We start from the raw sequence: 18144 nt of genomic DNA, 5'->3' as shown, positions 1-18144 counted from the left end.
GAAAAAAGACATTGAACGCAATGGAGATTATGTTGAAAAATAACAGTTGTTACACAATAAAAATAACTCGCCCCTTCGGGTTACCACATCTTTGGGCCACTTAGAGACGCTTGGTGGAACCACTTTTCTATCTGACAAAGAGGTTCAAGAGGCGGTGCACGAATGGCTACACAAGCAGCCAACATTTAAATTTTTTTTCTAGAGGAAAAAATGCATTGAACGCAATGGAGATTATGTTGAAAAATAACAGTTGTTACACACATACATGCAATAAACAAGTTGTGAAAAATATTTTAAGGTTACTTATTGACTGCCCCTTGTACTTATACCAAGTTTGACTTTGATCTCTCGAGCCGTTCTGAAGTTGTCGCGGTAATGAAAACCTATCACGGATGGACAGACAACCCAAAAATGTAATGCCCCCAGCGAATTTGTCACGGAGGCATATAAACATTCAAGTCATTTTTCAACATAGGATTGATCACCTGTTTATTGGAGTTGACAACACCTCCTTACGCCAGAGAATGTAACTGTGAACTTCAACAACTGGGCCTCACTGCAACCGTCTATCAGCGTTTCACAAGAACATCGAAGAGCCCGACGTTTCGGAACTTACATTATTCATCTTACTCCTTTACCGCGGAACCTTGGTGTACGAGATAGAGGAAGAGAGGTACAGGCCTTGAGGTACAGGTAATCCTTAAATAATGTCGCAATCAGTCATGGTTGTCTTTTTCAACAAAAAGTTTCAATCTCGCCTTCCTCATTGCAGATGATTGCAGAACCCCATTATGACCAGCAACAAATTGACCTCCTTGCGGAGGGAGGGGGTCGTCCCTCCACAATAAAGCATCGATACCTCTCAAGAGCAGCAGCTTGTGCGATAAAATCACCTGCTTGCTCCACAGTCGCCTCGTATGGATCACGACAGAGCAAGAGCTCTCGAAGGCTGGGAAAACTTGGTGAAGAGTCTCCAATGACGGATACATGAACAGCAACGTCAACCATCGTCATATCCTTTAGTACAACCGATACAATACTTGAAGAAGCAGAAGCAGACCCTCGCACATTTTGCGTCAACTCTCCCAAACATATCACAAACAGGGCAATATCAAGTAGAACAAATGGCAAGGCCTAAAACCAATCCTGTGAACTTAACCTTAGGGTTACCAGGAGCTCGAAGCACAATCTTGTGCTTTTATTTTACCGGTTTAGGGGTAAAAGGACAAGTTCGATTCATTGCATGGACAGCGCCCAATGGGAGTGTTTGCGCCACGTTTCGTGGATCGAGCGAGTTTGCAAATCGGAATCACAGGCGCGCAGAGACAAACTGCATTTTGGTTCAGCAACAGGAATGCCATGTTTAGGCTTCCTCAACGTAGGGGGAAACATACGACTCGCCAAGCACCCCAGGGAGCACGTCTTCAATTACCACATTGAAACTAATAGTTTGCACGCAACTCCTGCTAAAAAACAAAACATTCATGAGCATGAATAGTCTTAAATGAAGCTCCACATCCTGTTTCCCAAAACCAGTGAAAGTACAGTATTGAGATGCAACAAGCGAAATATTGACGGAACTTGGCTTGGCCTGGTGGTGACATAACGAATCCTGAATGTGCCACTCTTTGCGACCGACTCTTATGGGCATCACTTTGAGGGGGTGACGTATTTTGGAGCAACCAGAGGGTTTGAGTGCATAGCACAGGCCTTCACGACAGTCATAGCGCCTTCGAGGCCGGAACGGTCGATTCAAATCGGCATCCTCCCTCACCGTACCCATTTCTTACGCTCACACTACACGGGCCTTGTGCATGCGAGCAACTCGTCCAAATGCGTGGAAAAATCCGGAAGATTTTCCACTGGGTTACCGCCGAGCTCCACGGAAACCAATCGGCAGCAGGAGGTGAGCGGCTGCAACTGAGAGAGGTGAGCAAGGCCTGGTGAGGCTCGGTCAAGGAAAAAGGCAATTTTTGAAGTGTTCCTTAATAAGTTACGGGGCAAAAAAACATGTTTTGGGATTTTAGAGCAGAGGATAAAAGGATTGATCAAAGGGGAATTTTTTTGTGGAGATGACGTCCTGCAGCACCTGGACATGGAATAGCAAGCGGCGGAGTACAAAAAGGGAAACATTTTTTGTTCTTTTGGAAACAAAAATAATCTGAAGAATATTTTAATTAAAAGAAAAACAAAACTTTTCTTTGTCAACGTTTCAACGGGTACAAGTCACCGAAAAACGAACGATCACCGATAAACGAGCGATCACCGATAAAAGCCTTTAAAATACAGCGCCACATTCACTGTTGGCGTCAAATAAAGGAAAAAGGAACACATGTAGCGGGGGCCACATCGCTCGAAGTGAAGGATACGGTTGTTTTTCAAGCAAACATCCTGCAGGACCGGGAGGTTTCTCACACCTTCAATGTCTTCGATTTCATTGTCATCTGCATGAAGAACCTGCGGAGAGTGAACAGATGAGGCAAGCAGGTTCAGTCTGATAATCGGCCCAGACTGACACACAAACGGATGACAAAAATAACTGCTGTGGGGTATGTAGAAGAGCTAGCTTTAGTGACACACGGAGTGAAGAATACGGATAATCTCTCCACGCATGGCTGGCGGACGTCCTCTCTAGTCGTAGTCAACATGTGGCCCTGAATGGGTTTCTCTCATCTCCTCTTCCTGTTCAGGCTGGAGTTCCCCAAGGCAGTGTTCTGGGCCCGGTGCTTTTTCTGGCCTTCATCAATGATCTCTCTGACTCTCTTGAAAATCCTCTCTATCTCTTTGCTGATGACTCCACTCTCTGCCGCTCCATTCCTCATCCCTCAGATCGGCAGTCTGCAGCCTCCTCACTCTCTGCAGACCTGGACAAAATCACAGACTGGGCAAACAAGTGGAACATGTCTTTCAATCCTGACAAATCTCACACTCTTACGATGTCTCTCCGAAAAGACCGACTGGACAACCCTCCCATCTACTTTCTGAATAATCCTCTCCAAGAAGTTCTGTCACTCAAGCTTTTGGGTCTCACTATCTGCCATGATCTTTCCTGGGAAAACCACATTGCCAACCAAGCTGGCCTCCAAAGCCAGTCGCCGACTGGGCATCCTCCGTCGTGCGAAGTCCTTCCTTGGCACACCTGAGCTCCTCACCACATACAAGGCTTTCATCCGCAGCTCAATGGAGTACTGCTCTCCCCTCTGGGCTGGTGTTCCTGCCCCACACCTAGCTCGTCTTCACGCTGTTGAAACCAAAGCGTTCAGAATCAATGGAATCTCCTGCGATGACGCTATCTCCGAGGGCCTTTCACTTACTCACCGCAGGCAGGTTGGTGGTCTTTCCATCTTCTACCGACTCCTCTTCGGCCTTGCTCCCCCAGCTCTGTCTGGGCTCTGTCCCCCAAATATTTCTACAGGTCGCACAAGATCTGTCTGCAACCCTCTTATGGTTAAACTGCCAAAATCAAGACTCTCTGCTCACCTTCACTCCTTCATTCCTCTTTTCTCCCACCTCTGGAACAAACTCCCTCACTCTCTTCAATCCCACTCCTCCCTCCAGGTCTTTAAAACGGCTGTTCACCACCATCTCTTATCTTCCCCAATCCAAAACCTTGATCTTTTCTACCCCCGCTAATTTCACCCCAAATCCACTTTTATTTTTTTGTTTATTTTTTTGAAATAGCGACTTTTTTCTTTCCTGGAAATTCCAGCAATGTCAATGTGTTTTATGTCTCCTCCCCCCAAGCCCTCTCCCTCCCACAGATCTTCCGTTGTCCCTGTTCTCTGCTGTTGTACTTGTGTGCTTCCCTCTCCCTCCCCATCTTGTCCCCCGCTCCCTTTTTTGTATGTTTTGAGTGTCCGTTTGTTGTTGTTGTTTTTGTGATTGATGTTAGCTCTTACACGAGCCTCGATCTTGTATTCAAAAACAAAACAAAAAAAAAAACGGACAAACACCTCAGAAATATAATTATCTTGAAGAAGACATTTTTCTTGTGGTGGAGAACACATGTAGCATTTGTGAAAGAGATACGAGGGTTTGAAATGCATTCTTAAATTATTCTTTTTTTGTATTTTTTTTTTAAGAAGCATTTATATTTATTTCAGATACAGTTTGAAGAAAAGAGTGCGGGGACGGCGGTGTAGAACCAGCTGCAGTGGGAAATTCAATAGAAATGAGAATCGTTATTCCATTCAGAATGAGAAATCCATTCAGGGCCACATGTTGACTCCGACCAGAGAGGAAGTCCGTAAGAGTGTGAGACATAGTAAGTGTGAGATTTGTCAGGATTGCAAGACATGTTCCACTTGTTTGACCAATTAGTCCATGAGCTAGAGGGGCCCACCTAGCACCCCCCACCCCCCCCCCCCCCAACTAATCAACGAAACTATATTTTTTTGCAACTTTGAAATGTATTGTTTGAGAAATTATATGTTAACATGTGATAAATTGGGACTCAGTATGGATTTTGAGAGACTGAAAGTTGGTATTTCCTCTGTTATGATGGTATATTGGTTATGCTGTTATGTATATATTGTTATGATGGTATATTGGTTATATTGGATGTTATGATGGTTATACACGATGGTATACATAAGCAAAAGATTTTGTTTTTTAATCCAACCAAAGATGACTGACTGGCGGCCTTTAACTACAGTGCATTCAGAAAGTATTCGGACCCCTTCCCTTTTTTCACATTTTGTTATGTTGCAGCCTTATGCTGAAATCGTTTTAATTCATTTTTTCCCTCATCAATCGACACTGGGCCTCACTGTTCAAAATGACCATTTCTCATAATGACAAAGAGAAAACAGGATTTTAGAAAGTTTTGCAAATTTATTAAAAATAAAAAACTGAAATATCACATTGACATAAGTATTCATACCCTTTGCTACGACACTTGAAATTTAGCTCAGGTCCCTCCCATTTCTCTTGATCATCTTTGAGATGTGTCTACACCTTGATTGGAGTCCACCTGTGGTAAATTAAATTGATTGGACATGATTTGGAAAGGCACACACCTGTCTATATAATGTCACACAGCTGACAATGCGTATCAGAGCAAAAAACAAGCCATGAGGTCGAAGGAACTGCATGCAGAGCTCAGAGACAGGATTGTGTCGAGGCACAGATTTGGGGAAGCCTACAAAAAAAAATTCTGCTGCATTGAAGGTTCCCAAGAGCACAGTGGCCTCCATAATTCTTAAATGGAAGAAGTTTGGAACAACCAGGACTCTTCTTAGAGCTGGCCGCCCGTCCAAACTGAGCAATCGGGGGAGAAGGGCCTTGGTAAGACAAGTGACCAAGAACCCGATGGTCACTGTGGCTGAGCTCAAGAGATCCTGTGTGGAGATGGGAGAAACTTCCAGAAGGACAACAATCACTGCAACACTCCACCGATCTGGCTTTATGGTGGAGTGGCCAGACGGAAGCCTCTCCTCAGTGAAAGACATATGAAAGCCCGCTTGGAGTTTGCAAAAAAAGCACCTGAAGGACTCTCAGACTGTGAGAAACAAGATTCTGTGGTCTGATGAAACCAAGATCTCGTCTTCCCATCTCGTCTTCAGTTGTCTTACCCTTCCTCCTGTCCATGGTACACTGAATCTTGTGGTGAGGCAGTTGCCCTGAAACAACTTGCCTTTGCCTCTTGGAAGGCAAATCCAACTGAAGGCAATCTCAGTTCCTTCCACCAAGCTCGGAACAAGTGTGTGTCTACCCTCAGGAGAGCCAGGAAGCACTATCTCTCCACACTCAAGACTGAACTCTCAAACCTGTCTCCTTCCTCCCAATCCTGGTGGCATCTGGTCAAATCTGTTTCTGGTGTTTGTTCCCCCTCCATCCCCTTCCTTACCTCAAATGGGACCACAGCCGACTCCGCTCGTGAGAAGGCCAAATTCCTTATTTATGTGTTTGCTTCCAAATATTGTGTCCCCAACCCTCGCTCTCTGTACTCATCCTTCCCCGTTATACCCAACTGCTCCTGAATGCATGTCTTTTGCACCTGAGAAGGTGGACACGTTTCTGGCAACCCTCGACTCTGACTCTGCAACTAGACTGGACAGCATCAGCTCACACGTCCTAAAAACTGCTCTGCTGCTCTTTCACATCCTCTCTCTGCCCTTTTCACCCCATCATTTGCCCTCGGCCATCTTTCAAATGCTTAGAAATCCACAAACATCACTGCATTACATACCAAAGGTACAAAAACGAATCTCTCAACAACAGACCTATCAGTTTACTTCCAATCACCAGAAAGGTCATGGAATCCATCATCACAGTTGATATGAAAGAAATCCTTCCTTTTATCCAACAACCTCATCTCATCACTAATTTTATTTCAGACCACGTCACTCCACCTTGGACCTGCTGCTTCTACTCAGCCATCGATTAATGGAGGCCTTCACTGTCAGACATTAAATGAGGGACATTTCTCTAGGACATATCTCGTGATTTTTATAGTCTGGCATCCTGCCTTATTCTCCTAACTCTCTGCCAATGGCATCGAAGGCCAACTCCACACATGACTTACTGACTTCTTCCACTCTCGTAGCCATTTTCCACTCCCTTGAGGAAGTTAAGCCATTCAAACTCGTGGGTCTCAGTATCAGCCATGATCTTTCTTGGACAAACCACATTTCAAAGTTCACCTCCAAAGCCACACACAGACTGGGCATCCTCTGTCAAACAAAGTCCCTCCTTGGCACACCAGGGGCTTACCCCACATAAGGCCTTCATCCACATCTTGATTGAGTACTTCTCTCCCCTCCGCGCTGGCTTCCCTGCCGCACACCTTGCTCAGCTTGATGCTGTGGAAACCAAGGCCTTCAAGATTATTGGAAGCTCCCGCGATTAAGCCGTGTATATAAGCCTATCACTTTGCCATCACCGACAGGTCTGTTTTCTACCATCTCCTTTCTGGTCTTGCACCCTCTGCTCTTTCCGTGCTTTGTCCCCTTCCACCTCCAGGTTTATGCAGGGCACACACAGTCCCCCATCAACCCCTTTCTGGTGAAACTATCTAAATCCAGGATCACTGCACAACTCCACTCATTTGTTCCTCTTTTTCCCCCCACCCATGGCACCCACCCACATCCTCTTCAAACTCATTCTTCCCTCCAGGTCTTCAAGACAGCTGTTCACCGCCATCTCAGATCATCCCTAATCCAAAACCATGATTTTTTTTATATTCTCGTTAACCCTACGCAAATCCCTCCTCCTTCCAATTTTCCCTCCTTGGAGTTTCTTTCTGTATCCGTCTTAACCACTCCATGCATTCTATGTCCAACTTGTCCATCCCATACATGCATGTTTTGTGTCCTGTTAAGGTGTCTGTTACACCTTAATCACAAGTGTTGTACCAAGGTTTGTTCACAGCATTAAAAAAAAAAGTTGGGCCCTAAAAGGGTCTACAGAGTGGTAGGGGGGTTGGGAGGGAGTGTTGCCCCCCCCAAAGTAGGTATTTGCTCTTTTCTCTGAAACTACACACACAATTTCAATGAAGCTTGGCCACAACCTTCATCACCCGTGTTGTACCAATGTTTGTTCAAGGCATTAGAAAAATTGGGGTCTGAGTAGGTATACGGGGTGGGAGTGGGGGTTGCCCCCCAAAATAGTGCCGGTCAAAAAAAAAAGTATTTTTTTTTAGTTTAAAGTCTTATGATTACGTTAGTATGATTCTACATGCTGCCCTGTCTCCGAGCAACCATTGAAATTGGTTTAGAACAAGTCAGGAGACGACGATGGTTCACGAGTGAGCGGTATTCAATGACCATGCTCAATGAGCAATGTTATGAGGTTAGTTAGCTAAAGAATACCGAAAATTCGGTTCGATTCCGACAACTTTGAAAATTTGACCTTTGTGACCTTCAAAGGTCAAAGGTCGAAGATTCTGAAATTTGTTGGAAAACTTGTATGTCATGATGTATGTGATAATATAAAAACATGTACGACATTTCACCCTATCAGGAAGCGAACAATGTAATAAAACCATCACAAATCGACTTTTCTAAATGTCGTGACCTTGTGACCTTGACCTTGGGGCGAAAATGAAAAATCGAGCTCCGTGGGGCTAGACACATGACATTGGCCTAACCAAATACCGAAACCCCTGTCAGATTCCACCAACTCCCTCAGAGAAGATGTAGCTTGAACTTGATTACCCCCTAAAAAGACATCTTTTTCGGGCGTGGCTCCGCCCACAATGGGCGCAATACGCCCACTCTAGGCAGGACACAACTAGATCATGATATCAACCTCCCACCCAAGTTTCATCAAGATCGGATGATATCATCGGGTAGTTATGCTGCGGACAGACAGACAGACAGACAGACAAGACAGACAGACGCACACCCATGACGAATATAGTAGTCACTTGATACCTCGTGAACCAATACCTTTAGTCAGTGTAGTATACTGCCTTATTTTACCAGGTGAGCGCTCAGTGGTATTGCCCCTATTTTTAAAGGTTATGACCTCACTTTAAAGTAGGTTTTCAACGTATCATTTTAGTACACATTTGACGGGGCGGCCATTTTTTCCCCATGCAATCCCTACATTATGTAGTATTGCAGTATTGACACACAAACACACACACACATACCACCCCACCACCACCACCACGTTTCTCTCAGCCAGCCCGATACTTGGCAGAGGAGGCATTCTTTCTTTCTTGGTTTTGAATAAAATTGTATATTTTGGCCCCCTTTATCGACGACTGTACTCCATGATAATAATGTCTGTTTGTCTGTTTGATTTGTTTGTGTGATAAATGTTAGCTCTTTCACGAGCCTCGATTATGTATACCAAAAAATGAAAAAAAAAAAAAAATGTCGCGTTCACCGGGGGATTAAGATCCCCCAAGGTGACTGGTGGCCAATCAAGCTTTAACTCTGAGGCGTTCAGCGAACCTATGGCGGTGTTAATACACGTAATATGCTTACCTGCACTGTCGGACGTGGCACAGGTTTCTCCGATCCACCAACAATTAAATGGGACACGACAAGGAATGAAAGTTCAACACATAAAGGATTTAATTTAAAAAATAATACCAAGGAACAAGAAATGTGCAGTACTAAAATTCCTATTTGGGGCGCCCCCATACAACAACAACAACAACAACATGCATTTTAAGGCCATTTTCCCTGCTAGAGCGGGGGTTAGCCTTGCGGTCCCCATGACAATCTTCTCCATTTTGCCCTATTTTCTGCATCTCTCCTTGTTAAACCCCTTGCCCGCATTTCTTCTTCCACCATCTTTAGCCAAGTCTTTCTCGGTCTTCCCCGTCCTCTACTTCCTTCAACATCAATTTCCATCACTCTCCTCAACCAGTCATTTTCATCCTTCCTCAACACATGACCAAACCATCTCAACCTGTTCCTCTTCACAGCATCAATCACAGGCAATATTCCCATCATCTTTCGCAATTCATCATTTGTCTTCCTCTCTCTCAACGATACTCCGCACATCCATCGAACCATTCGCAGCCCCCATACGGACTCGTTAGACAGGGAGAGATAAATGAAAATAAACGTGTTTGTGTGTGTACTCAGCTTTGAGCGACCCTCAAATCCCGTCGGCCCTCGAACGGGTGCACGAGAAAGCACACGCCTTGGCACGAAGTCCGCTTCTGCCGAACGTGAAGCGAGCAGGCCCTCGTTACATCCTCGTCCCACGCTCCACAAAGCCCCGAGGTCTCTCAGGCACACAGAGCCGTCACGAAGCCAGCACTGACGAATCAGGGAAACGATGCGTCGGCTCCTCCACGCAGCCAGGAACAGAGTCATCGTGCGAATTCCACCGCCAAGAGCGAGCCCGAAAATGCTACCGCACACGAGTACCCAGCGCAAGAGGGAGAGCAAGAACTGTGAACGCTTGCGACCACATCCACGAAGCAAGAGAGGGAAAAATGCCGGGACATGTCCTTTTTACCCTCGGTCTTGAACGTTCCAGGATGACGTCCGCGCACGCTCCAATCAGTGAGTGCCATCTCATCGCTCCATCGCCCTGACCAATTATCACCTTTTGGGGCGGGGCCTCACGGCCCTGCTTGCTTGGTGTTGCGATGGCTTGGCTGGCGGGGTCAGTGGCCTTGTTCAAATGTCTGAATCCGGTCAGTTTATTTAATGTTTATAATAACGCGCCGTTCGCTTGGCGGCTAGTGTGTGTAGTGTAGTGTCATAACTCATAAGGAACAAGGGAGAAAATCACAGATGTCATTTGCATAAAGGGGATTTACCCTTAATCCCTAAGCTACATAGCACATGAGCCACCCTCCGAATGGCCACACGTCACACTTACTCCGAACATCCGGCCCTACTTAGTTATATGACGTGGCTACAAGACATCCGTAGCATGGTAATCTACACAATCCTACTTGGACTAAGTTATTTCATTGCCTTCTCTCCCTCCCCTCCCGACCCCCCACCCTCCCACAAACGTAACACAGCCTGGAACCGTAGCTCCTGCAAGGTTTACTGCAGGCGTTACTGTTCCAGCCTTAACACTTGCCCACTCACATTTAATTAGCCTATGAAATAAATTAGGAGGGGTTGTGGGAAGAGCCGTCGCGAGCTTACCAATTCTGTTTACCATTCTACACCCCTTAAGCAACAATTCAAATATGTATAAAACTTGGTATCCTCGCTCCAAACTCCTGGGGCGGGAAGAAAATGTCAGCAACACACGTACCACGACACCCATGGTCGGACCCCACGTCCCAATCTCGCCAGCATAGCCCCCCAGCTGGCTGACATTAACCAATTTCAAAAGGGGCAAATTTTACATGAGGCAGACCCCAATGACCTCCCTCGGTCCGAATTCCGCAGCCCGGGGACCAATTCCCTCCATGGCTGCTCCAAATTATACTCCCATTTAAATCTCAATTTAAATTTCCTTTTAAAAAATTTGGCCTTGTGTGCCCAACCGCAGCTGCAGGTCACAACCCCTTCCTCTGGTTATTCTGTCCCTCCCTGCAGCTGCTCCAAATTCACTAAAGGGACCGCTTTTTCCGAGGCTCTATTTCACGACTCCTCTCTGTCCGAATCCAGCTCGGGGCCAAAACACCCCCCCAGCTGGCTATTCAATTTTGGAGCCTCTGGTACCCAATTAAGGTTCGTGGTGAGGGTCCCCTCGGTCACTTCAATCTCGTCCTGGGAATATGTGACGGACCGACTCACCTAGATTCCCAGACTCTGTTGGACCCGAGCAATTTCCTCTCCGACGATACTGTCCGAGGTGCTCGGCCGCTCCGGTACCAAATCATTAATCTCATCATCAATTGCAGCCACAACAGGTCTTTATCTATAAATACCCTCTCCGGTTCTGTTACATGGGCCTCCAATATTTCCTCCTGCTGTTGCTCCAAACCACCGTCCTGGTGCTGCACAAGTTCCAATTCCTCCCCCTGTTGGTGCATTACGGCATCCACACAAGCCCGACAACCTTCCAAGTCCTCATTTTCAGTTAACAAACATTTCCCCTCAATTACTCCTGAACATTCCCTCTCCTGTGCCCTGATTGCACCAGGCTGGGTTTCACCCTCTCCAATTTCCAATGCCATCTCTTCCCGTTTTTAATCAAATTCTATTGCCCATTCCTTCTCCTGTGCCCCAAATTTAGCCTCCATTTTTATCTCGATGTTATCAATTCGTTCCCCCAGTTCCTGGGTTATTCCCTCTTTAATTTGATCAATTTTTGCCTTCCATTGCTCATTCATCTCCCTCATTTCATTACTTTGTTCATTCAATTGTTCGTTTATTCCCTCAATTTTCCCCTCCAACGGATCACTCTGAGCATTAATTTTTTTTCCTTCAATTCTTCACCCATTCCTTCCATATTATTTTCCAATTGTTCCCCACGCTCATTCTGAGCATTAATTTTCTCACTCATTCCTTTCATATCTCCCTTCAAAGCATCAATTTTGTCGGTTTGAGCATTCTATTCTCCCTTCATTTCCATTTACAATTTGAACATGGCCTGGATACCCATCGGGTCTGTTCCCATCGTCCCCTGTTCCCCTCAAAGCAGAGGGGGGGTGGACTAATGGTCGGGACGGGGGAGGTTCCAACTCTATTCTCATACCCCTCTATCCACGGCTCGCTTCCGTGCTCTTGGGAATCCTCCATCCGCTAGGCGATGTCGTTCACGTCCGCCTACGTGCTGACAAAGCGGTTTTCCCGCTCGCGACTACTTTAACTCAGGAATAAAAAAAGATTTTAAATATTCGAGAGCGCGATGTTGCGCTTCCGCACCCCAATCGACTATAAAATTTGGGCCTCGGTACTACGATTATGCGCGGGAAAGGACATACTTTGGCGCGAAGTCCATTCCATGCCGCTTCCGCCGAACGTGAAGCGAGCAGGCCCTCGTTCCGTCCTCGTCCCATGCTCCACAAAGCACCAAGGTCTCTCAGGCGCACAGAGCCGTCACAAAGCCAGCACCGACGAATCAGGGAAAGGATGCGTCCACTCATCCACACAGCCAGGAACAGAGTCAGCGCGCGAATGCCACCGCCAAGAGCGAGCCTGAAAATGCTACCACACACAACAACTGCCCAGTGCAAGAGGGAGAGCAAGAACTGTGACAGCTTGCGACCACATCCATGAAGGAAGAGAGGGGAAAATGCCGGGACATGTCCTTTTTTCCCTCGGTCTCGAACGTTCCATGATGACGTCCACGCACGCTCCAATCATTCGAGTGCCATCTCATCGCTCCATCGCCCTGAACAATCATCACCTTTCGGGGCCGGGCCTCACGGCCCTGCTTGCTTGGTGTTGCGATGACTCAGCTGGCGGCGTCAGTGGCCTTGTTCAAATGTCTGAATCCGGTCAGTTTATTTAATGTTTATAATAACGCGCCGTTGTCTTGGCTGCTAGTTTTAAAAAATAGTGTAGTGTCATAAGGAACAAGGGAAAAAAAAATCAGAGGTCATTTAAAAAAGGGGATTTACCCTTAATCCCTAAGCTACATAGCACAAGAGCCACCCTCCGACGTCAAACTTACTCCGAACATCCGGCCCTACTTAGTTACAGGAAGTGGCTACACGACATCCGGAGCATGGTAATCTACACAATTCTACCTGGACTAAGGTATTTCATTGCCTACCCCTCCAACACACAAAAACAATAAAAACAAGCTTGGATGATATAGCACAGACACAACAATGAAGAATTACTTCATGATTATCATAATATTGTGCACTGTGCCGATAAGTCTTTACCTGCAAACACTGCAGACAGGACATGGCAAGTGGCAATGCATGCAAGCAGTTCCCAGACACATCCAAGTGGGTTACAAGCACCATGAGGTCCAGGTGGAAGAGAGAGGTGAGTTCCTGCATGCAGACAAAACAAACAAAGCTCAATTCAATGGAAAGGCAAAACGAAAATCGTACAAGAAAACTTTGCAGTCAGCAATACATCCATTGTATATGTATATGCTTTGTTACAATGTTATCATTTTTTACGGCGTAGCCCATCGGGCAAAGCTCTCTAGAACAGTGTTTGTCCGTCTGTATGTATGTATGTATGTATGTATGCACGTCCCCTCAAACGTATACCAATCAGAGCTGAGGATCTGGTCACATGACAGGGTGATGTGATTACGTCTGATGTCATTACGGCGGTATGGCGGCTGACTCTCCACACTTCCGGCATTTTGATTCCCATTTTGTTCAGGCCGAACATATTGCTACGTTTGAGGGGGGTGGGCAATGAAATACCTTAGTCCAGATAGAAGTTTATGGATTACCATGCTCCGTATGTCACGATGAAGAAGAAGAACCCCCATGTACCATAAGTAGGGAATCCGTGAGGCCGGATGTCGCGTAAGTGTATAATTGTCCTCATGACAAGGAGTGGGGTTATGTTAATTAGTTAGGGATTAAGGGTAATTAATCCCCTGTATGTAAGTGCCTCTGTAATCTTTTCCTGTGTTCCTTGTGACACTGCAGCACACACACATAGCCAAGCCAAGCAATCGTGCATTAAAACAGTAAATAAAAACCAACCGGAACAGGACATTGAACAATAACGTTGGCGCCGCCACCTGCCACATTGCAACATCAAGCAGGCAGGTCCGTGAGGCCACGCCCCGAAAGGCAGTGATTGGTCCGGTATTGTCGAGCGATGGGAGGGACCCGCTGATAGGAGCATGCACGGGGATCGTCGGATGACTGCAGAGCCTTGAGAATAAAAGACTTGAGTCCCAACATTTTGTCCTATTGGATGGGTACAGTCATTATGAGCAGACACAGTTTATACGCTCTTGCATTGGGACATTGGTGCCGTGCAGTCACAGTTATCTCTTGGGTCCTGGCTTTGGTGACGAGCGACCGCGTGTGCATCTCTCTCGGCATCTGGATTTCATCGTGGGCAGTATTGTCCCGGCATTTTGTCTCGTGGTCCCTGGCTTTCATCAGTTCGAACGACCGCTTTGTCCTTTCCTTGGCTTGTCGGTGCCGACTGGGCGTCGTCTGGGTGTTGTATGGAGCAGACGGCGAGTGAACGGGCGCGGCCTGCTCACTTCGTGCTTGGCGGCTAGAGGAGCGAACTGCGCGCCAAGGCCTGTCCCCGCAAACGGACTTCGCGCCAGGGCGTGCATTTCTCACGTGGGGATGCGGAACCTTCGATGACCCCGGACGCTTACAAACGCCAGGCGGAGTGCAGGCAAACGCACCTCACAAACACTATGCATTATTTTCACCTTTATTTTTCCCCTTGTGTTGTATACGAGTCCGTGTGGAGGGTCCCTCGATTAGGAAATTTAATTTACCGTGCATTCTTTTGTTGCCGGCATTCCTTTCAATAAAGCCGGTATTTGTACATTTTAATTCCCTGTCGATTTGAATTGATTAACAGGGTCGAAGACATTCGGTGCAGTCCGTACAGGTAAAAGCTTCGCTATCCCCCGCTGCTCTCCCCAACGCGTATAAAGCAGGTCCGCCATCATTGACTGATCGCCTCGGAGTGTAAAGCTAGTTCGGCTATCCGTCCCCAGGGGTGTTCACCGCAGGAACGCGACAATATCGTCGAACCTGTCAAATATCACAATCGCCATGCTCTACCTTTACGTTTTTCATTCAGTGTGAAACACAAACAAACCGATTGTTAAAATGACCATCAAATATCGAAAGCATCAACGTCACGGCTCTTCCAACAATACGGTACGTATAGGCCTTAAACTTTATGCCTACCATTTGGGGCGCTTCGGATTAAGGATAAATTATCAGATAAATGAAGCCCAGGTTTCTTAATACAGTAGTGTATTGTTTCAGTTGTATCGTTTTCGTAATAATAATAATAATAACTAGCCGAAACCCGTGGAACATCCACAGAAGGGAAGATGTGGTGTATGGATAGTGTGTACCATTATGGATGGCATAGGGGATTTGCTTGTCCGAGTAAGAGTTAGGAAGAAAGATGAGAATGAAGAGTGCGTATATGAACAACGTATTTATTGCAATCTACTTAAATGACAACGCCACGATATACTTTTGAAAAATGAATGGATTCGTAATAGGAATCGGCATAGCACCACTCTGGCCACACTGGCGCAGTGGTATGTGTCAATGGAAAGGAACAGCAGTAGAACCATAGACTTTTAAAAAATGAACGGATTAGTAAATCGACTGGAATTAGCCCCATACTGGTGCATTGGTAAGCGTCAATGTCAAGGCAGAGCAGTAGGAATATAATACAATGAACGCAGTATCAGAGGTTGAAATTATTTTCAAACTTCTGGATAAACAATGTTTGGGGTAATAGTCAAGCCTCTGACGACTCCTTGCGTACTTGTATTATCAACCTTGATATACACATCTTTGAACGACCGTGCTCTTGAACATGCCACATATAACTGGCCGTGGGAGAAGACAGGAGCAGGCAAATAGATACCCAGTTTACGGAATGTTTGGTCCTGGGCTTTATTTATGGTCATTGAATATACCAGGCGAACAGGAAACTGAGATAAACAAAGAGCGCGGTTGGAAGAAATTATGGTAAACCCACCTGATGAGGTTAGCGTACACCGCGATCGACGACACCGGCACAAATGCATGCTCAGGATTGTCCACTCAGTGGACGGCTTGCTGGCGCCTTCGACTGTCCAATCAGCGGACGGCTTGCTTCGCCTTCACTCAGCAGACGCCAATAAGATGGCGTCGTATCGGCAGTTAATCGGATGCTTTTGGGCCCCAACGTCGGCTAATTCAGATTTTTCGAGTATGGCTGTACGTGATAAACAAAGAGCGCGGTTCGTAGATCGTAAATCCATTAGTGCCGTGGGCATCGGGTCACTGGGTGCGGCGTAAAAGGGATAACAAAGTCGAGTCCTTACGCTATTATTATATAGATATGGTAAATATAACCATAACACTTAAATCCCAATGTCATGAATACTAAGTTATTGAATTGAAGCGGTGTATGGTTCATGAATCGATGACAAGCGGTGTACGGACTAACAACCGCGGAAGTAAGGAAGTCACCTGGGTTTTTTGATCGCATGATATTAACCCAATCCTTGTGAGGTATATAGATTACAGTAGATCTTCCCTCAGTTCTGTAAGTAAAACTGACATCACGGATGTCTGGATTCCTCCAAATATATTTTTGTTTAATGTTATTAACAGCATTAGCGACTGTTTAAAAAGCTAATCGTGTGTTTGTGGTTTATAATATATTACAAGCCTGGCTATGCCGCATTTAAACTTTCGGTCTTGTTTGTTTCAACAATCATTTTAACATTTTAACAATCGGAAAGCCATGCCATGGAAGGATCATTAAACTGCTTAACATGGCACGCATTTAGAAACATGGGAATTCTTCTGGATTATTTGTAGTTACTTACCTGAATTAACTCAAGAGATCATAACGAACCATTTCAGTGTATCACATTCCACATCAGAAAGTTCCAATGGAATTCCACAAGAACGACACACACACACACACACACACACACACACACACACACACACACACACACACACACACACACACACACACACACACACACACACACACACACACACACACACACACACACACACACACACACACACACACACACACACACACACACACACACACACACACACACACACACACACACACACACACACCTCATCTATTTATAGCAGATCACTCCAATCATCAAGACAATTGGCTCCCAGTATGCCAACGTTTAGACATCAATACACCACTGATAACCTTTCAAGCCAAATCTTTAATTGGTTCCTTCCTACATTTATGAACTAATCACACTTTGACCACTGAAAGAAAGCTATAGTCTAGCATTGGGAATCTCCTGGTAGGTCCTGGCACACAGATTAACAATGTTTTTTTTGTTTGTTTGTTTTTTGTATACAAGATCGAGGCTCGTGTAAGAGCAAACATTAATCACAAAAAAACAAACGGACACATAAAACATATAATAAAGGGAGTGGGAGACAAGATGGGAGAGAGGACAAAACACACACATACAACATTTGAGAGCAGGGACATCGGGAGATCTGTGGGAGGGAGAGGGCTTGGGGGGGAGGATGCGTGGGAAGGGGGGTGGGGGTGGGAGAGGTATAAAACACATGGACACTGCTAGGACTTCCAGGAAAGAAGTCACTATTTCAAAAAAGTGGATATCGGGTGAATTAACGGGGGTAGAAAAGATTGGAAGGGGGAAGATAAGAGATGGTGGTGAACAGCTGTTTTAAAAACTTGGAGGGAGGAGTGCGATTGAAGAGAGTGAGGGAGTTTGTTCCAGAGGTGGGAGAAAAGAGGAATGAAGAGTGAAGGTGAGCAGAGAGTCTTGATTTTGGCAGTTTCACCAGAAGAGGGTTGCCGGTAGATCTTGTGTGACCTGTAGGAGTATTTTGGGGACAGCGCACAGACAGAGTTGGGGGGGCTAGGCCGGAGAGGAGTCGGTAGAATATAGAAAGACCACCAACCTGCCTACCCTTTGGGACTTCATCGCGGGAGATTCCAATGATTCTGCAATGACCCTTGATGAGGCACGACCAGGCAAAGCACAATATACAATATCCATGCCGCAGTTCACTCTCTGCATGAAGAGAAGTGGGTGTGGCTTGCTGGGTCAGCACTGCAGACACCACAACAGCAGAGGGAGGGCCCATTCAGGAAAAATCCCACAGTACTCACA

General features: G+C 46.0%; 1 protein-coding gene across 2 annotated transcripts in view; it reads right to left on the bottom strand.

Moving 5' to 3' along the window:
- Nucleotides 1-472: 472 nt before the first annotated feature.
- The window catches only part of RABGGTA (Rab geranylgeranyltransferase subunit alpha), a 44163-nt gene continuing 26491 nt past the window's right edge, over nucleotides 473-18144 (bottom strand). Inside the window, exons 13-16 of one of the 2 annotated variants that reach the window (XR_013623560.1) lie at nucleotides 17933-18084; nucleotides 13214-13327; nucleotides 2370-2457; nucleotides 473-1940 (exon numbers count right to left, since the gene is read on the bottom strand). Coding sequence is in view for 1 of the 2 variants with exons in the window: in XM_068116307.2 (XP_067972408.2) it covers nucleotides 1798-1940; nucleotides 2370-2457; nucleotides 13214-13327 (345 nt within the window). In the remaining variant the exon portion in view is untranslated. The remainder of the gene's footprint in view (nucleotides 1941-2369; nucleotides 2458-13213; nucleotides 13328-17932; nucleotides 18085-18144) is intronic. The other variant, XM_068116307.2, reaches the window with a different exon arrangement.

Source organism: Myxine glutinosa, chromosome 5 (assembly GCF_964187855.1).
Source record: "Myxine glutinosa chromosome 5, kmMyxGlut1.1, whole genome shotgun sequence".
In the NCBI taxonomy this organism is placed as follows: domain Eukaryota; kingdom Metazoa; phylum Chordata; class Myxini; order Myxiniformes; family Myxinidae; genus Myxine; species Myxine glutinosa.
Note: the sequence above shows the minus strand (reverse complement) of the source record. Positions and strands in the feature narration are given on the sequence as shown.